Source organism: Echinops telfairi, unplaced genomic scaffold (assembly GCF_000313985.2).
Source record: "Echinops telfairi isolate 266 unplaced genomic scaffold, ASM31398v2 ScPeMD7_7468;HRSCAF=8506_0, whole genome shotgun sequence".
In the NCBI taxonomy this organism is placed as follows: Eukaryota; Metazoa; Chordata; class Mammalia; order Afrosoricida; family Tenrecidae; genus Echinops; species Echinops telfairi.
The window spans coordinates 8,539,804-8,560,809 of record NW_022111369.1 but is presented as its reverse complement, the minus strand read 5'-3'; the positions used below and the strand labels follow the sequence as shown (position 1 = coordinate 8,560,809).

At 46.7% G+C, this 21,006-nt stretch overlaps 1 protein-coding gene across 1 annotated transcript; it reads left to right on the top strand.

Moving 5' to 3' along the window:
• Position 1: 1 nt before the first annotated feature.
• LOC101641516 (cytochrome P450 2U1) lies at positions 2-16,170 on the top strand (the record flags this gene model as incomplete). Its single annotated transcript, XM_004703454.3, has 5 exons — positions 2-278; positions 6,491-7,126; positions 9,742-9,903; positions 11,138-11,305; positions 12,380-16,170. Coding segments are annotated over 5 exons (1,422 nt in total), but the record flags the coding sequence as incomplete, so codon positions are not given.
• Positions 16,171-21,006: the final 4,836 nt, after the last annotated feature.

Genomic DNA, 21,006 nt, shown 5'->3' with positions numbered 1-21,006 from the left:
CTTGGGCTACGTCCTGCTGCCACCCTTCCTGCAGCGCCAGAGCTGGGTGTACCGCCAGATGAGGGCCGCAGGGCTGAAGCCCGGGGCCCTGAGCCCGCAGGTGCTGCTGACCCACCTGGCCCGCGTGTACGGCAACATCTTCAGCTTCTTCATCGGCCACCACCAGGTGGTGGTCCTCAGCGACTTCCACACGGTGCGCGAGGCGCTGGTCCAGCAGGCCGAGGTGTTCAGCGATCGTCCGCGGCTGCCGCTGGTCTCTCTCATTACCAAGGAGAAGGGTGAGCGGGGCCTCGGCCGCCGGCGCCCGGCGGGTCGCGGGGAGCGCGCGTCGCGGCGGAGGGGATCCAGGTGCGCTGGCGCCCGCGGTTAGCCGCCCCTGCCATCCTATGGGGCACGCCCTGCCTGCTTCACACCTGCATCCTGTGCCCGGAGGGTGGTGTCGGCGGCGGCGGCTGGCGCCCAGTTCCCAGGTGCAGGGATGAATTCATGACTTGTGCAGATTCCGAGGTCAGAATTGGAAGGAAACCTACCAGGACCTTTAGGGACGATGATGGACAAAAGGGTGTGAAGCCAGGTGCCATCCTTCTAGGGGTCCTTTCTCCTATCCAGAACTAGGCCTCGCTCTCCAGTGGGCCTTCACTGCCACGGGGTCGTTTCTGACTCATAGCGACCCTAATAGAACTAACTGGGTCTGGGTTTCCGAGACGGACTCTTTACAGGCGTAGAAAGCCTCATCTTCTTCCCACGCAGTGATGGAATTCTAATAATTTAACAAACGATTCGCTGCCCTAATGACCGTTATAAGTATCAAAAAAACGATATCCCAAAAGGTAGTTTATTATTTTATACATTTAATACGTAAACAAGAACAATAAAAGAGGGACTCTAGATTCTAAGAGTTTAAAAATAATAAAATAGTAAATACCAGCCCCCCCCCCAAAAAAAATCCCAGTACAGTACACTGTTATTTAAGATATTTCCATATCGCTTCTTGATTGGCATCCTCACTTGCAATATTCTTCACTTTTATCCAAGTATCATCAGCTATGTGATTTATCCTTAACCATCTTTCCCTGTAGGAGTAAGAGCCAGTCCAGTTAGATTAATAGTCCTTTGGGTGATCTATTAGAAACAGCTGACTTCTCTGAGCATATTCTGTTCATCTTTGAAAAGCCTCTTTCTGCTTCTGCTGAGCTTACAGCAGTTCTGACAAGATTTTTAGCTCTTTGAACACTTTGAACGCTTTTGCAGCACTCAATGTCTCTTTACTGAAGGAAGCAACACACACAAGGGAATAAACAGTATTTCATCAAAAGTAGTTTTATGGAATGGATCAATATCACAAGCATAGTTCCATACAACATTTTATACCCATGGACGGAATGAGCTTTACTACAGGAGCTTAGAAAACCCTGTGGCACAGGTGAACGTTCATCTGTGATTTCCACATTGGATGGCCACCACCCACCTGATAGAGAAACCTGGTTCCACAGGCAAATTTAACAACCCGTCTGCTGAACTCAACAAAAAATTAGGAACTGGTGGCAACCAGCTGAATCTCATCACTCTTACGAGCAGCTGGTGGTTGAGAACTGCTGAACTTGCATTTAGCAGCCTAACTCATAACCCACTATGCCAAGGCTGGAGAATTTGGACCATTTGGGGTGACTCACTCACTAGTAGTATCAGTTTAAATGGCTTTTCCTCAAGGAAGCTTGTTGTTGTTGTTGTTGTCGTTGTCTTACTCCCCTTCAGGTAGGTTAAGCACCCTTGTTAGAGCCACTTTTCTTTCACTGCACTTATTAAAACTGGTTACCGACGAGTCACACATCATTCCTCTAGTTCCTGAATGCTTCCTCTCCCCCACTACCATGACCCAGCTCTACCTTACAAATCTGGCTAGACCAGAGAACACACATTGGTACAGATAGAGCTCTCGACACAAAGAATTCAGGACAGATAAACTCCTCAGGAACTGTAGTGGGAGCAGCGATATGAATCATGAGGGTAGGGAAGGGGGAAAGAGGGGGAACCCATCCCAAGGTTGGATATATAGCCCCCCCCCAGGGGACAAATAACAGAAATGTGGGTGAAGGAAGACCATGTAAGATATGAAATAATAACAATATATAATTGATCAAGGATTCCCTAGGGTGGGAGGGGAAAAAACAGCATATACCAAGGGCTCAAGTAGAAAATGTTTTGGAAATGATGATGGCAACATATGTATAAATATGCTTGATACCATTGATGTATGGAATGTTATAAGAGCTGTAAGAGGCCCCAATAAAATGATTTTAAAAAAATAAAGTAAAATATAAAATACAAACGGAAGTGACACCATTTTGTAACCCTGGGCCTGCATGCATGTGGCTCAGGTGGGGAGTGGGAGGAGAAGCATGGCCCGCCGAGCAGCTGGAGGAGGACCATCTGAACAGCAGGTTGCAGCTCCCCAGGCAGTCGGAGACTGGAAAACAACTCCAAGTGGAACAGCATGCGTGGAGGCCTCCAAAAATGAAACGCACTGCCCTCGAGCTGATTTCGACGCTGGGCCGAGTGGAACCGGCGCTCTGTGTCTCCAAGACTGTAACTGTACGGGAGCAAAAAGCTGCATCTTTCTCCCGTGTGGGGGCTTACCAAAAACACCGAGCAAAACTCACTGCCATCCAGTCAGTGCTGCCTCATGGCAACCCCCTGTGGGTTTCCAAGACTGTAACTGTTGACCAGAGTAGAAAGCCTGGTCTGTCTTCCTCGGAGCTGCTGGTGGTTTTGAACTGCTGATCATGCAGATTGCAGCCCATTTCGTAACCACCACACCACCAGCGCTGTGTGGAGGATTATAGAGGGTGAGTGATGAAATGTTTATTTTCCAGTGAGTGTAGAGTAATGATTATTAATACTATTATTCATTTAAAAACCTGATGCAAGCCTCTGCCCTTACCAGATTCTACAACGGCTGTATCTCTTTATGACACATTGCAGTTAGGAAGTAACAGGTGTTTTTAGCTTATAATTACATGTTGCACCCTACAATGTGCCAGGACAGATAACGCCTCTGTTTTTCCAGATGGCAACCTCCTGGTGAAGACTGGCACCCAGGTCCAAGGTTGCAAAATTCTGTGACTCAGTTTTGATGATTGCGATGAAAGTACCTAGTATGGTGACACTGGCTCTAACAAGGGTACCTGAGAGGCAGTAAGGGGGGGAGGGGGGGAAGCTTCCCTGAGGAAATGCATTTAAATTGATGCCACCAGTGGATGAGAGTCACCAAGGGGAAGCATATCCCTCACCCTTTTCAAAATGGCCACAATTCCCCAGCCTGGGCATAGTGGGTTATGCATTAGGCTGCTAACCGCAACGTCAGCAGTTCTCAACCTCAGCTGCTCATATGAGCAGTGATGGGATTCAGCTGGTTCCCATCGGTTCCTGATTTTTGTGTGCTTGTTAACCCCTGGGTGCCCACTGCAGAGCACAGAGCAGGTGATCCACGACTGGATGTGTGCATGCACGCACTTCGCTCATTACGGCATCATTTGTGTTGGCTACCTGTCTCTCCCTCTAGGCTGCTTGAAGGTAGGAATTCGATTCTTTCAAGTGCTAACGTCACAGTGCCCAATTCCTGACACAGCACATATTTATCAAAATGTTTCTTAACGGGCATGGAATCTGCTCAGGAATCAATAATAAACCAGTCTCGTAACGTATGAGTTGGATCCCTGCTTGTTATTAGCTCTCACTTTGATTTAGGAAAAGGTCCCTGGGTGGCATCAACAGTTTTGTGCTTGTCTGTTAAACCTGCAGGTTGGCAGTGTGAGCTCACCCAGCAGGGTTATGGAACTAAGGCTTGGCGGTCTGCTTCTGTAATGATTACAGCTAAGCAAACACTCATGTCGGCCCCGTGTGCTCTGTAACACATGGGAATCAGCTTACCAGCAATGGGTTGGGATTTTGGTAAGAAAAGAGCTGGGAGTCTGGGTCACTTGATTCTTCGCCTTCTCAAGGGAAGCACCTGGCCTAAGGAGACACGATTGTTCGGCAGTGCTGCTCTGAGATTCTGGTGCAGGTGTGGTGAGTGAATGTGCTGTGAAGGAATTCATGAGAGTTTAGGGAATGTTGTTGCTAGCTGCCATCGAGTTGGTTCCAACCCATGGCAGCCCGGAGCACAACAGAACAACCCATCGCCTGGGCCTGCACGTCTTCGCCATCGTACCTGTGCTGGATCCCACTGGTGGAACCCCTGGGCCATTCTATCTGGCTGAGGGCCTTCCTCTTTTTTGCTGCCCCTTCACCTTTCCATACAAGATGTCCTCTTCCTGGGACTGGTCTCTCCTGACGTCGTGTCCAAAATATGTCAGAAGAAGTGTCACCATCCTTGCCTCTAAGGAGCTCTCTGACCAGACTTCTTCCAGGACAGATTTGTTGGTTTTTAGAATAGTGAGTAGATTATCTGGATAGGAAAATGTAGATAATGGAGGAATGTTCTTTCAGGGACGCTTTTTCACAAGCAGAGAATAAAAGGGAAGAATGATTGTTAATTTCAAGATACCCATCAGAAGGCGAAGAGTAGACATTAAGAGTGGATGTCAAGGGGTCCATATAGAAAAAGAATGCTTGGAAACTGATTGTGGTAGCAAATGTACAATTCTGCTGGATGTGATTGAACTACGGGATGACTTGATATATGTATAATCCCAATTAATACATGACTGGCCTGAAGAAGAGAAGCCACCGGAGTGAGAGGCCACGCTCCCGAGCTTGGCAAGACCCTCGAGGGCAGCTGGAATCACCTTTGGCTACAGTTTCCAAATACAAAAGATGAGTTAATGAAATGGCTCAAAAGTGAGACATGTAGACCACATGTTTACTTGGATTTCATTGACTGTGCAAAGACAGTAGATTGTGTGGATTGTAACAAACTATGGATCGCCCTGAGAAGAATGGGAGTTCTAGAACACTCAGTTGTGCTCCTGTGGAACCTGTACCTGGATCAAGGGGCAGTTGTGCAGACAAGAAGGGAATACTGCATTGTTTGAAATCAAAGATGTGCGCCAGGGTTGCATCCTCTCACCGTGCCTATTCAGTCTGCAGGCTGAGCAAATCATCAGAGAAGCTGGATTCTAGGAAGAAAAGTGAGGCATCGAGTGGAGGAAGGCTGATGAACAGCCTGCAATGTGCAGACGACACAGCTTACTGAAAGGGAGGAAATGAAACGCTTGCTGATGGAGATCAAGGCTCTTCCATGTGGATTCCAGCTAAATGGAAAGAAGCCCAAAGTCAAAGCGTGTCTTTGATGGTGCTCGTTGGTGTACAGCATGGGTGTCAAACAGGCGGCCCGCGGGCCGCATGGGGCTTCGAGGTAACTTTTTGTGGCCGCGATGCTCTGAAATAAAATGAAAATTGTTAGGAAGAAAATAGCGCTTAGGGGAGATCGAGGCAATACCATCCATACAATTCCCTGGTTAACCCTTGAACTACTGAAGACGAGTGTACACGTGGCCCAGTGCCTTTCCCGGGGACTTGTATACATGCGCTGACTCAGTTCCGGCGACATTTGGAAGTGATATGCCTCTCACTCTCAGTGTTATGTCATGTAAACAGATCCTAATAGTGAAAAGGTTCAAAGGAGCACTCTGGGATGTGCTGTATGAATCAGACCTAGCGGCAGCGCTAGTTAACATTTTTAGAACGAAGCCATTACAATTGTGCATCACGTTTGTCAGCTTTTTGTGGGTTTTATTAGTTACTTTGTTATATTTTCTGGTCACAACATAAGAGGTAAGTGAAAACTAGTAGGAATAAAAAGGAATAATTTTAGTTTTATAAATACATTAAATAAAATGTTTAAATAAAAGCAATTAGATGGTGTCTTAATCATCCTATCCACATTCATGAATCCTCACTTCAAAATACAAATTTTAACAAAATTTGTAAATGTGATGTGGCCCCCGTGAATCTTGCTCATTGCACCAAATGGCCTGCGTTTTAGTTGAGTTTGACACCCCTGGTATAGAGCGGTGGTTCTCAACCTTTCTGATGCTGCGACCCATGCTGTGACCCCAACCATAAAATTATTTTTGTTGCTACTTCATAACTAATTTTACTACTGTTATGAATCAGGCGACCACTCTGAAAGGCTCATTGGACCCCCAAAGAGGTCACGACCCACAGATTGAGAACCACTGGTGTAGAAGGTTATGCCTTGGGCTGCCGACCATAAGGCCAGCAGTTCAAAACCATCAGGCATTACATGGGAGAAAGATGAGGTTTTCTATCCTATAAAGACTTAGTCTTGAAAACCCACAGGGACAGCTCTACCCTACTATAGGGTTGCTTTGAGTCAGAATCAACTCGATGGTGTTTTGTTTTGTTTTGTTTTTTTCTGAATTTCACACAGGTAGCCTGAGAAATCTAGAGTACATTTCATGGTGGGTCCCGTTCAGTGGGATCAGGTGTTGCTCTCTCACCTTCCATTCTTGGTGTCTTTTTGCAGGAATTGTATTTGCACATTATGGTCCAGTCTGGAGGCAACAGAGAAAGTTCTCTCATGCAACTCTTCGTCATTTTGGCTTGGGGAAGCTTAGCTTGGAGCCCAAGATCATTGAGGAGTTCAACTATGTGAAAGAGGAAATGCAAGAGCATGGTGGAGCCCCCTTCAATCCTTTCCCCATTGTCAATAATGCCATCTCGAACATTATTTGCTCCTTGTGTTTGGGCCAGCGTTTTGACTATACCAACAGTGAGTTCAAGAAGATGCTTCATTTCATGTCACGAGGGTTAGAAATCTCTCTCAACAGCCAGGTGCTCCTGGTCAACATCTGCTCCTGGCTGTATTACCTTCCCTTCGGACCATTTAAGGAGCTAAGACAAATTGAAAAGGACATAACCACTTTCCTTAAAAAAATCATCAAAGATCATCGAGAGTCTCTGGATGGAGAGCACCCTCAGGACTTCATAGACATGTACCTTCTCCACATGGAAGAGGAAAAGAAAAATAATAGCAAGAGTAGTTTCAACGAAGACTACTTATTTTATATTCTTGGGGATCTCTTCATTGCCGGGACTGACACCACCACCAACTCTTTGCTTTGGTGCCTTCTGTATATGGCACTGCACCCTGATGTACAAGGTAAAAACCAAAAACCTTTCCTTCACTCGTGGTAAAACCCAAGGCAGGACCGGCAGCCTTGGTGACTCTGGCGTCTTTAGGCTGAAAAGGGAAATGGAAGGACATTGCATTTCGCAGGGAGTGGTAATGCATTAGCAGGGAAACCCCCGTTTCTGAACAGTGAGATGTCATCGCTCACTTGGCCTGCTTTAACTAAGAATTCACAGGTGTGACTCTGGAGAAAAAGCGTTAGAAAGGGACATTGTAGAGCTGAAAGGCATCATAAGGGCCATGTGAAGCCGTTTGTCTGGTTTTGAAAATGGAGAACAGAAACCAAGAGCAGTGGTGTGACTGTCACAGGATCACATAGCTAGTTTCACCACTTGGTGCCAGTCGCTAGCGAATGGCACTGCCGGTTCATGGTGGTGAGTGAGTACAGGGAAGGATGGTGTATGAGGGTCAATCCAAAAGTATTGCTACAAAACCACAGAAACGTTGAGGAATGAAAATATCCAAGTATGAAGCTATTGTTCAATGTACTCTTATCTTCGAGGGGTCTAGGTCTGAAGTTCCCATCTCACTAATTTTGCCCCAAGGAATTCTGACCCTTTTGTTTACAGCGTGGGAAACCAGCAGTCTGGAACCCACAGAAAACCAACCTCACTGTCGTTGAGTCCTTTCCAACTCATAGCGGCTCCATAGCACTGCCCCTGTGGGGTTCCAAGGTGGTAATGGTTTACAGGAATACTAAGCCTGGTCAGTTTCTCTCTCTGAGTGAGCAGGGGTCTTGACCAGCTGACCTTGTGGTTAGCAGGGCTAATTTTAACACCCTCGGGAGTCTCAAATTGTCGTCTTGTTCAATGCTCTTTGGGAACAAAAAGTCTAAAGGGGCAAGATCAGGTTTTAGGAAAGATGAGGTAAGTTTTCACATCAAAATTCTCCTAGCACAAAATTCTCTTGGTATCCTAGAACAGTGAGCAGGTGCATTGTCACAATGGTGGGGAAAAAAGGTTACTTGATGTGATTTTCCTGGTCTCTTTTTCACCAATGCAATTAAAAATGTTTTAACTTTGTAATAAGCCCATGATTGCCCTTTGTCCTTTAATAAAATCTATCAATATTACCCCTTTGGAATTCTAACCAGGCTCTATAGCATTCTAAGCTGACCTCTCTACCTTGAAATGTAGCTGGCCCAGTAGATCCCTTCAGAAAGCCACTATTCTGAATGGCCCTCTTGTTGGAGAGAGATGACTGACACTAAAACAAGTGTGTAACTGAGAAAACGTGTCTGCAGCCATCCACGGACCATGGAGACAGGTTTAAATATGGTTTGTTTGGAATAAACCTGTGCGTGTGTAAAAGGGAACCCTCTTGGCAACTCTTTTTTGACTTACCCTTGTATTCATTTTTTCATTGCCGCTGTCACAAATCGCTGCTGAAACAACCCGAATGTATTATCTTACAGCAGGGGTCCTCAAACTTTTTAAACGGGGCCAGTTCACTGTCCCTCAGACCCGTTGGAGGGACAAACAAAACTATGAACAAATTCCTATGCACACTGCACATATCTTATTTTGAAGTTAAAAAACAAATGGGGCAAAAACACCTGGCGGGCCAAATAAATGTCCTCAGCGGGCTGCATGTGGCCCGCGGGCTGTAGTTTGAGGACCCCTGCCTTACAGCTTGCTCGGTTAGAAGTTTGGCACAAGGGTCACTGGGTACAAGTCAGGATGCTAGTAGAACTATTCCTTTCTGGGGCCTGTAGAGGGCAGTCCTTTCCATTGCGGTTTCCAGTTCCTAAAGGTCACCTGTATTCGTGAGCTCATGGTCCTTGAACTCGGTATTCCAAGCTAGCAGCGTTGCCCCGTCAGACCATTCTTGTAGTCGTATCGCCCTCTGACTCCGAATGACTGAGAAAGGTTCTCTGATCTTAGAGACAGACCCGTGGGATGAGATTGGACCCATCTCATGGCCCTTCATTTATACATACCTACCCAAACTCTTGCCGTGCAAGGGGACAAGGGTGTGCACATCTCCACGGTGTCAGGACACTGTCTACCAGGATGGCCTTGTGCCTCCCTAGATTACTTAACTGTAGGTGACAACAAATTAACCCAACGTTGATTTGCTTAAAATGGAAAGCATGTAGTCCTGCATTCCCTGATAGCATCCTTCATTATCAAATACATTGCATTGCCCTTTCATCATCTAAACTCAAATATGACCTACCGTCACTTCTATCCTGGTCCTCACATAGGCCAACCTGGTACACGGGGAGGAGCGTATAGCGGCAGACTAAACACCAGATAGATCTTTGGAATCATCTGGGTTACCACCCATCCTCCCAGTCTGCTTAGGGAATTAATGTTCATAATAGAGATGCTTTAGGGTGCTCTTGACTCTAGAATGCTTTCTTATTCTTCTACAAACTCACAGAGTGGCACCCAGTGCCCGGGGCTGGCTCTGTCTGCTTGGGGTATTTGAACCAAGTGTATTTCCAATCACTCAGGCTGAATCAACAGACAGACACTGGCCACTTGGCAGTGTTGTGCTTAGTGGTGATAAGGAAGTATGCACAGGATGGCAGTCTCCACGCTTGGCTGGCCTTTTCGCCTATCTGATTCTTTTTCTTACAGAGAAGGTTCACGAAGAGATTCAGAGAGTCATTGGGCGTGACCGAGCCCCGTCGCTCACTGACAAGGTGCAGATGCCCTACACAGAGGCCACCATCATGGAGGTGCAGAGATTAACGGTGGTGGTGCCTCTCTCCATTCCGCATATGACGTCAGAGGAAACAGGCAAGTCCAGGTTCTTCCTTCTCTGACTGCGCTGAGGAAGCACAGCGCCCCCCTCTGGTGGCGATAGGGTGGGACTCTTGCTCAGCTGGATCCAAATGCATTGCATTTTGGAGCAGCAGATGGCGAGCCAAGGGAATGCGTCCGAGCTGAACTGACATTGCACCATCGCTTTGCCCCAAACATAGCTCTCCTCGCCTTCAGAACACACACTGGCAAAACAAACCATGGTCTATTTGTTGGCAGAAACGACTCCAGGATTAACAAACAGGCGCCTTCTGTTTAGACTACGGAAGAGTCGGCCTAAATATGAAATTAAGGATTTGGGCTGGAACAGTTCCTACTCCAAGTTTGTACTTCTGTAGCAGAAGCATGGAGTCTATAATTAGATGAACCCAGCTTGGTCTGTGATCATATCTGTTCCTGCCCTTGATATAGATCCAGCCGCCCAGCCTCCCACCCTAGTAACAAGGATCCACCTCCTCGGGAGACGGCCCATTCTATTGTTGCTTGAACATTATGTTAGGCAATTGCTTGGAAGTAGCTTTGGCTCAGGGAGCAGTCTCTTGAGGGCAGAGTAGGTCGCACTATATACAGTAACGCTTGGGCTCTGTGTGCCAGCCGGAAGGAGCCAATGTTTCTTTTGTTGTTGTTTTTTTAACCACACTTTACTTTCCTCCCCATATTATTTGTGACCATAAAAAAAAGAATGCTGTTAAACTGTCAAACGCATGCAAGTACTAGGAATTTGAATTCTTAGGGAAGGTTTTCCTAGAATACATTATCACTTCTGTTTCAGGGTTTTGTTTTCATTGTGTTGTTTCCATGGTAACTAGGTGGGAAAGAAGCAGCAAGGAGGGTGGTGTGAGGACCCCTCTTCCCACAAGGCGGGTATTGTAGATGGGCCCCGCCCACCACAGGGAGGTGTGGCGGTGCTTGACTGCCCTCTGGGTACCACCCCTACGCTGCATCCCAGGCTGGGTACCGGTCGGCGCCGTGTGTGAGATGCCAGTTGATAAGACCTTGCCCTTGTCCCCAAGGACCTGAGCATTTAGTCTGAGTAAATTAAGGTGCTAGGTGTATAACTAGATTTTCTTGCTTTGTTTACAGATAACAATGATTAAACTATCCTGTGAGTTGAAATCAATTTGGTGGCAGTGGCTTTGGTTTGGGCTGATGGAGAGCTACTGGTGAAATCCTGGTGACTGACACTGTGGTGTTTGTTCATTTGTTTCAGTGCTCCAAGGATATGCCATCCCTAAAGGCACCGTGGTTGTGCCCAACCTGTGGGCAATACACAGAGACCCGGCCATCTGGGAGAAGCCAGAGGACTTCTGCCCCAGTCGATTTCTGGACGATCAAGGACAACTTATTAAAAAAGAAATCTTTATTCCCTTTGGGATAGGTCAGTTACATTTTGTAATGAATACCATTGATAGAACAGTAGAACTGAAAGAATCTTTTACTATTTTATGTTTTAAAACTTGAGTCTGTCTTGGCAAGCTAAATTATTTAGATAATGTAGGTCCATCACTGCGTTATTTCAGATTTTAGAAGCAGAATGAACACAGTTGGCTATAAATTCTTAAATATTACTAAAAATCTTTCTTTCTGAGTGGCCTAGTGATTTGGGGGGCGGTATCAGACAACTGTGGCGTTAGGAGCAACCTGACTTTTTGCTGGGCTGATAGGTGAAAGAGTGAGTTCTCTAATCTTGCCAGTCCCTCTTTTAAGATGCATACATCAGTGCTGGTATAGTGGGTTATGAGTTGGGTGGTAACTGGAAGGTTGGCAGTTCAAAATCACCAATTGCTCTGAGGAAGAAACATGAGGCTTTCTACGTCTATGAAAAGTTATAATATCGGAAACCCATAAGGGCAATTCTACCCTGTCCTATAGAGTCACTATGAGTTAAAATGGACTTGATTACAGTGAGGGTTGTTTTGAGTTCGAGATTAGGATAGTAGGGGGTCTTTCTATGGAAAAGGAGGTTCCAAAAATTCTTATCTGACTTTCTCCCCCACCCTACTCCCCACACATACACCTCAAACAGTAGCCTGCCACATTTGATTTGGTCTCTAGTTCCTATGTGATTCCTGGGTCTCGTCCTGTGTGGGATGGGGCTAGGTTTTTATGAGTAGGGGTAAAAATGTGAACCTGTTAATTCAGAAAACTCCAGATGAATGTGTATGATGGGAGGTCATGTGATCTATGTGGAATTTTTATTAAAACTCTATATTAATCTGTGGGAGAAAAACGAGGTTTTCTACTCCTGTAGAGCATTACCGTCTCAAACTCCCAGGGGTGGTTCTACCCTGCCCTTGATACGGTTGTTATGAGTCGGCATCAGCTCCATGGTGAGTTCGGTTTTGGTTTTATCTGCATTTAGAGATTCAAATGGAGACATTTCATATAAATGTGCTATTTGGGGGATAGGAAGAGGGAGAGCATTGTAACCCTCTTGCGATCTTCCTTTTAGGGAAGCGGGTGTGTATGGGAGAGCAGCTGGCAAAGATGGAATTATTCCTGATGTTCGTCAGCCTAATGCAGAGCTTCACATTCAGTTTGCCCGAGGATTCCAAGCAGCCCATCCTGACTGGAAGATTCGGTCTGACTTTAGCCCCACATCCATTCAATATCATTGCTTCAAAGAGATAGAACAAGTCTCCCCAAGGAAATGGCGAACAGAGCCTCATGCATCTGTCCCTTGGAACAGGTTTTCTTTTTGCATTTGACCATGACAATTCAGATCCAGGTGAGACTCAAATTAAGGAGAGACTGAGAAGCGTAGTGCCCACCAGAGCGGTCACCCCCAAGGGTTCCTCAGCAGGCCCCACCAGCCGTTGGATGAAGGCTTGCCTGTCGTTTTGGAAACAAGGACCAGAGCCCTGTTCGGGAAGCAGGAGGTCTGGATTAGAGTGGCTTCCACCAACGAGCCTCTCTGTGCCTCGGTCATCCTCTGTAGAATGATGGTTCCATCACTAGCCTTCTCTCTACCTCTCAGCACCGAAGCACGACTTGTACCCTTTCTGACCTTGCCGAAGCACCACTAGGTTCTGGAGAGGAGATGGCAGCGAAGACTGGCCGTGACCTGTGGGCACATACGAGTCTGTTCACATGTGAATACTGGCTCAGAAAGGAACCATGGTGTTTGGGTTATGTGGAGCTCTCTGGGCTTTCCTCGGCACAAATCCTAGGCTACTTTTCTGGCTTGTGATTGGTGTTTTCCTGTTTCTGGCTTTGTGTGTGTGTGTGTGTACACATATAGGATAAAGCAGACCTCTGTCCAGTATGTTGGGAGGGGGTGAGGGAGAAATGAGGATTTAAAATTCTGCTTCCGTCAGGTTATTCACTGTATTTACCTGGCTACCTTCTCCTTCAGCCCATGGACACGATGCCTGGCTGAAGAAGAAGGGGCTTTGGGCCTGATCCCTTTCTGCAGACTTGACTTGCCACGCCTGCACCTTTTGACCTGCGTGAGCCCTGAGTGGGGAGGCCAGGAAGGTTGATACTGGTATCCATCAAGAAAAGACTTGGCTCCCCAGTGTCCCAAACATTTCATTTCCATTTTTCCTACCCTTCCAACCAATGTATCTCCTCCTGGAAAACTCTAGAAAACAGGAAGACATTCTTACTATTTGTCAGTGGGACAAAATTCTTAACTAGAAAAAAGGGGTGTGGGTGGGGGAAGGGTCCCTGTAGAAGAGCATTTCTCATTGCGGTGGTGACCATGTATAGGGAGTCTCTGGCAATGTCTGGGTGCAGTTGTGGGGAGTGACAAGGCTGCTGGCCCTGTGCACCTGTAGGGGCCAGGATGCGAAGTACTGCAACAACAGAGCTCTCATAGACATCGAACAGTCGTCTGCCTCTGCATGCCAGTATTTGCCACAGCAAGAACACGGCACCAGGACGAAGAGCCCTTCCATGTGGTCATCGGTGTGTAGAAGGCGCCACAGGGATGACATGAGCGGCCGCGCCTTGACGCCTCCCTCGCGTGGCAACACGCTCATTGCTTTGCCTGCCCGTCGGTTTACAGTTTGGACAGCAACCCTAGGAAGAGGATGCTATTTCACAGCTGCCAAAACAGAAGGCTCTTGATTCAAAGGTACCATCCCTGGGTTTCAAACCTACCAGCCCGGGTGACTGGAGAGCTCTTGCTGCACCTGTCTCTGTACTGCTACCACTCAACCCACAGCAGCCAACACTCTGCCTCACTCTGTAGCCACGTGGGTCCATCTTCCACCCAGACAGAGCTTCTAGAGGTGGGGACCTATGTCCCTCGCCCCATTTCACAGTGCCTTGCTCTTAGTGGGTGACCAGCATGACTGTTCGGAAGTGTTTTTATTACAGTTGGGTGATCATTCTAACCCCTAGGAGCCCCCTGGGGCAGGGTGGAAATGCCCCATAGGGGGCCCCATAGGGGGTACTTGGCTGACGTCTGAAAGCGTATCACCCAGCAGCCACTGGGTGAGTTAGTAGCACCAACCTTTTGGCTGCCAGCCAAGCACTTAGCTATTGCACAGTCAGCGCTCCGTGTTGAAAAGTGTACTTACAGAGAAATCCCACTTTATTGGAATAAGTGCAAGATGTATTTTTGTTACTTAATGATAACAAAAAATCAATGTGTGTTATTTTTTTCAATGTGTGTTATTTGTTGGTGTCAGTTAAAGCCTTTTTTTTTTTACTAGAACTTTATCATCTCAAACAATCATGCGAAGCCAACTGAGAACAATGCCTTGGCAGTTTAAGCGTAAGTGGGATGCGAGCGCTGAGCACTGGGAGAGAGACAGGCCCATCCACCGGCCTGTTTCTGACCTTCCTAATGGAGGGAAGCAACTCATGCTGTCCCTGCCGCCGGGGAGAGGAAGGCAAGATCTCCAGAGGCTGGTAACTTGAGAAAGAAGAGCAAAGGGGAACATGCAGCTCTGAACCAGAGCGCTTCAGTTAGCAAGGCCCCTGGGAGTTAGCATCCACTCCCTTCCCATTTTCCAGACCAAGAGAACCCCAGACCTCACCAACCTCTGGTTTCTCCATTGGTCAGCAGACCCGCATTGAGTAGTCGGGTCTTCTTGGTGTGGTCCAAGGCAGTGGTGAGCACTGGGCACTAGTTTTCATTGCACTTAGCACATGCCTGGGCAGACTTCATACTGCACTTCGCACATGCCTGGGCAAACTTCATACTGCATGCTCAAGGAATGGAAAAAGCAGCTGTTAATTAAAAACAAAACCGTAAGAGGAGGAGGAAAGAGAACTGAATATTCTATAAGCAAAAAAATCGGGCTTTTGACTCAACATCTTCTTTGTATTATCTACCGCACATCTCTCTTCCTTTTTTTAAACGAAGCAGTTTCAAGATAGGCGCCATCAAACAACAGACTAATATTTAGGTTCCTTGAAGGCTCGTTGTTATTTGTTAGGGAAAACTGCCAAGGCTCAATGCAGAGGAACTAAGAGCAACTGGAAAAGCCGGCCGTGAGCCGAGGGGATGTCTGCGTGGATGACACTGCGCTGCGGGCGGGCGAGTTGGTTCCTGATGGGCCCTCGCAGCCTTCTGACTCTGATGGGCACTTGCATGTTCAGTCATCCTGACCAAAGAAGAAGGAGTCCAGGTGGCCCCTTGGTTGACATGCTCGGCTACTAACCAACAGGTTGCCTTGAGAGCATCAGCCGTCCCATGGGAGAAAGATGCGGCCATCTGCTTCTGTAACTAGTTACAGCCTTGGAAAGCCTTGAGGGCCGTTCCACTGGGTCGTTATTTGTCTAGATCAGGGGTCTGTAAACGGAGGCCCTGGATGAGTACATGTGGCTCTGCAGTAAAATTGAAAAAGCTTACAAGATATTCAGATAATGGTGATTTCATCTGTTTGTAAAATGATGGCTCTTGAATCATTTTTAAATAGTTGTGAGGGAGAGGACTGGCTCTTCCATCTCAAACATTTGCTGACTCCTAGTCTGGATCACGTAGACAGCCATGGGTTTTGTATAACCGAAGAGTTGTTAACTTGAGAGATGCCCTCTGCTTTCTGTGAGGTGCTGCTGGAATCAGAATTGGCTTGCATTTTCCACGTAAAGCTTCCAACAGCAGCGCTTGTTGAAAATCTGTAACTTACCCTTCATGCTTCCCCGGCACCTGTTGGCATTTTGTAGTTGTGCGTTTTCCGGTGGACTTGAAATGTGGAAATAACTGTGTGTGTTTTTACAAGCGTGCTTTCTTAGTCCTCATCCTCAATGTGATTTTGATGCTTTTATTAAACTTAACAGAAATTGGCATGCCTCGTTTCCTGAAGTTTTTCTTTGTTTTCTGAATGGCTACACATTCTGATTTCCCTGATGTCCAGTCAGGAAGTGGAGGGGGCAGTAGATTTCCACAAAAAGGTGTGGTTGAATTGGCTCGGCTCATGACACGCCATGTACCATCCGCTCAATGGTCCAGTCTGTTGTAGAAGCTGCTGGGCCTTCCAGTGTAGGGATGTTTGTCTTCAGACCATCAATAGGAAGGACTTTCATTAGCTGATTTTCTAAATAGATCTCCAGGTCTGTCTTCCTAGTCTCACTCTGAATCATATCCACCGTGAGCAATCCTGAAGGTACTTCCAAGGCAGCTGCATAGCTTCTAGCATCATAACAGCACAAGAGTCACCACGTTATGACAAACTGACAGATGGGTAGCAGCCAAAAAAAGATATACCGTATATACTTGAGTATAAGCTGACTCGAATATCAGCCAAGGCAATTTTACCACAAAAACTGCATTAAAAATGTGAGGGGGCTTCCAAAAGTTCGATGAAAACTGCCGTTATCTCTCTCTTCCATTTTCTGTGAGTATTTTAAAGCCCCTTTGTAAGCACAGTCTTTAGGCAGGAGGATGAGTTACAAGTCCACAAACCAATCCCGTCAGAACCCACTACTCAGAGGACTGTATCAGAGCCCAGCTGCTTATTCCCCACTCTTTAAGGAAGGGATGGGTCCAGCCAAGTCCATGTGTCCAAGTCTTGAATGTGAGTCATCCCTTGTACATTTCAGTACCGTAAGAAGAGCTTTCTAATATCTAGCCCCCCTTTGTGCTTACAGACGACCCTGCTGCTGGCTTTTCACACCCCCTACTCACCCTCTTAAGGAGCCCTACTCTGATGGTTAGTGGGTTATTCGTTGGGATGCTAACTGCAAGGTCGTGCCAAGGAAAAGAAGACTTTCTACTCCTCGGAAACCTAGAGGGGCAGTTCTGCCTTGCCCTGTAGGGTCACTATGGGTCGGAATCAACTCCACGGCAGTGAGTTTTTGAGTCGACTCTTCCTCTCACAGGTAACAGATCCCATTTACGTCCTCCGAGAGAAAAACCTTTGGTGAGAGCCTCTCCCCTGCCAAAGTGGACTCCCTAGAGAACTCCCCAATCTTATCTCCCAACTTATTTCCCTCCCAGTTCTCATTGCTATCTGCATTTGCTTTGTTCCTGTAAGCCCTTTCCCCATCCCTTCTCCCAGCCCCTGCCCACGCAGGTGGAAAAGGTTGGTTCTCTTTGTTCAGGATCTTCAGGCCCGGAGCGGTGCCTGGCCCAGAGCAGCACTCAGTCCATAGACCCGGTGCCTGGCCCAGAGCAGCACTCAGTCCATAGACCCGAGAAAGGGGAGTGAAGAGGCGAGGCCCTCATCTAAGGACCTTGAAAGCTGGAGAGAGGCTGACACCAGCAAACCTGTCACTGCTTCCTCTCTTCCTCGGTGCTTCCGATTGTGACACCTGACTGAATTTCCATCAGAACAGTGGAAGTGATATTAGGGAAACACTGAAAATGTGGTTACACGACAAGCTCAAATCTGAAGTTTTGCCACGTTTGTTTGGCATGCATATTGTGTTAGGTCTGGTTCTCTAGGGAAGCAAAATCAGGGGTGCTTGCGTGTGTTACATACAGAAAGATTTATATCAAGAAGTTGCCTACCCAGTTGTAGAAATAGGTGAGTCCAGTCCGGTTTAAGTCAGGCTTCACCTGACTCATGGAAGGTGACGAAGAGGAAGCAGGATGATGAGCAGAGAGCCACAGGGGGCGCACAGGCTGGTGGGTGCAGAGGTTGCATCCAAAATTAAATGACTCCACCATCGGTAGTCTGCTGATAGTTCCTGAGGTCAACCAACGAAATGGCAGGAGATTAAGGAACCAGGCACAAGATCTAGCTCCTGCAGAAGGTGAAGGGCCAAAGAGGATTGGGCTCTGCTTGGGTCTCTCTCTTATAAAAGAAGTTTATGCCACTAAGGAGGTATCATCCTGGTGTGAAGCAACTGATAGCCCTTCGCCTTACCTAGAAGGAGCCCTGGTAGTGTAGTGGTTGCAAGTTGGGCTGCGATCCGCATGGTCAGTAGTTCAAAACCACCAGCAGCTCTTGGGAGAACCCATGTCAACAGTTACAGTCTCGGATACCCACAGGGGGGTCACTCTGAGTCTGCATTGAATCGACGGCAGTGAGAAATGAGAACCCTCACCCAGAAGTGTCTAGTTGACAACCCCTATGGGCTTTATCACAATTGAAATGATATTTTGTATTCTTATCAGTTGTCCCCTTTGTATAAGAATTTGAATGCATCTTCAGTTTTAACAAACGGATGTTGTTAGGGGCACTTGAGTTGATTTTCACCTAAGAGTGACCTCCTATGACAGAGAACTGCTCCATAAGGGATTCTGGTTGTAATCTGTCTTGCAGAGCTGCTGGGTGGCTTCGAACTGCCAGCCTTTCAGGGGTAACAAAAGAAAGAACAGGCTTGATGTTTTCCAAGCTGAAATAAAAGGAGGGGCGGGGGAGGGAATTCAAGCCACATGTTGCAATATTGAAAGAGTCTCTAGATTAAAAAATATCGACTAACACATGAAACACCAAAAGAAGATGGAAGGAATCCAGAGTCATGGTACTCAAAAGACTTGAGTACAAGCCGTAGCGCGTGATCAAGAACCCATGGAGCTGAAAGAAGAATGCCAAGTTATCTTGAAGGCATTGGTGAGAAACAAGGCTCCAGGAATTGATGGAATACTGAGATGTCCCAACAGATCTATGCAAAGCTAGACGTACTTGCACAACTCTGCCTAGAAAGTTGGAAGACCAGGTGAGATGAAGCGAGGAGACTCATGACTGTGTCCATTCCAGTGGTGTAAATTTTCAAACTGTCATTAATAGCATATTCAAGTGAAATGTTGTTGAAGATCATTCAAAAATGTTTGCAGCACTAGATCAACAGAGGACCACTAGAAATTCAAGCTGGACTTAGCAGGAATAGCATTGCTGATACCAGATGGATCTTGGATGAAAGAAGAGAATTTTAGAAGGATGTTTACTTGTGTTTTATTGACTGTGCAAAGGCATAAGACTGGGTTGTTGTTAGTTGCCATTGAGTCATTTCTGAGCCATCACAACTGTGTGCACCATAACAAACGACAACATTGAGAAGAATGGGAATTCCAGAACATTTTATTGTGTTCATGTGGAACCTGTATGTAGACCAAGAGGCAGCCATTGGAACAGAGTAGGTTAAATTGGAAGGAGTTTAAAGTACGTGGTTTAAATTCAATACAGGTGTGTATCAGGGCTGTAACCTTCCACCATACTTATTCCATCTGTATGTGGAGAAAAGAATACGAGAACCTTGACTCAATAAAGACGAACGTGGCCTCAGGATCTAAGGAAGAGTCCATAGCAATCATCCTAAGGAGATGACTCAATCTTGCCTCCTGAAAGTGAAGAGAACTTGAAACATTTACCGACATAGCTTAAAGACTATTAGCATTCAGTATGCATTACACCTCAACATGAATGAGGAAACGCACATCTTCACATCTGGACCAATAAACATTGTGGTAAACAGAGAAGATTGAAAGTGCCAATGACTTCCTTTTGCTTAGATCCACAATCGGGAACCAAGAAAGCAGCCATCAGGAAACCAAAGGACATACTGCATTGAGCAAATCGCTGCAGAAGACCTCATGGAAGTGTGCAAATGCCAAGCTGTTTCTTTGAGGACTAAGGTGCCCCTGACTCAAGCCATGGTAGTTTCAATCACCCCCTACTCGTGTGAAAGCTGGACAGCGAATATCAAAGAATCGCTGCATTGGAGCTGTGATATTGGTGAAGACGATTGAAAGCACATGGACTGTCAGATGGATCGATTGCCCCTTGGAATCAAAGATGGCGAAACGTTGTCTCATGTACTTTGAACATGTTGTCAGGAGAGGCCAGTCCCTGGAGAAGGACATGACGCTTGGGTCAGTGAGGAAGAGGAAGACCTTCGGTGACACAGGGCGTGCAACAGTGGATTCAGACATCGCAATGAGTGTGAGGCTGGCACTGCCCTGAGCAGTGCTTCCTCCCGTGGTACAGAGGGCGGCAGTGAGTCAGCATCCACTGGGGCTACCTACCAATAATAACAAATAGTAGCCTTTCCCTATGGCATATTTCTCCAAGGCATGTTCCTATAAGAAACGCAAGAAAGACGATCTTTGAGATAATCCTGCTAACTTGACTATGCCTGTTATGTAGGAAGTGTCTTAAAAGGCCTCACTGAACATTCGCGTTCTTCTGGTCCCAAGAGGAATACTGTCCAGAAACAAAGTGATCTGCGTGTTTCATGGATTGTTTTGTTTTTATAAAATATCTTCAGTAAATTATGTTTGGCCATCTTAGTTCTTGTCATGCTTTTCTAACATTTCTAAATGCTGAACGTTTGGTTTGACCCCTTCCTCATATGATGGCCAGTTTCCCAAGGTTTGAAAAAGGCCCCATTGAAATATAACAGCTAGTTTCTTCAGAGCACCAAGGCATGCCTCCAGCACATAGGAGACCACTGACCAGAATCTGGGCCCACCTATTTCAGCAGGCGCTACTGTGAAGGGCTTATGTTTTATAAAAGGAACTCTGGTGGCATAGGGGTTATGTGTCGGGCTGCTAACCACAAGGTCGGTAGTTCAAAACCACCAGCTACTCCTCAGGAGAAAGAAGAAACTTTCTGTTCCCATAAAGAATTACAGTCTAGGAAACCCACAGTTCTACCCTGTCCTCCCACCCAAGTACTAACAGGCCTGACCCTACTTAGCTTCTGAGATCAGACAAGCTGGAGAGTATTCTGGGTGAT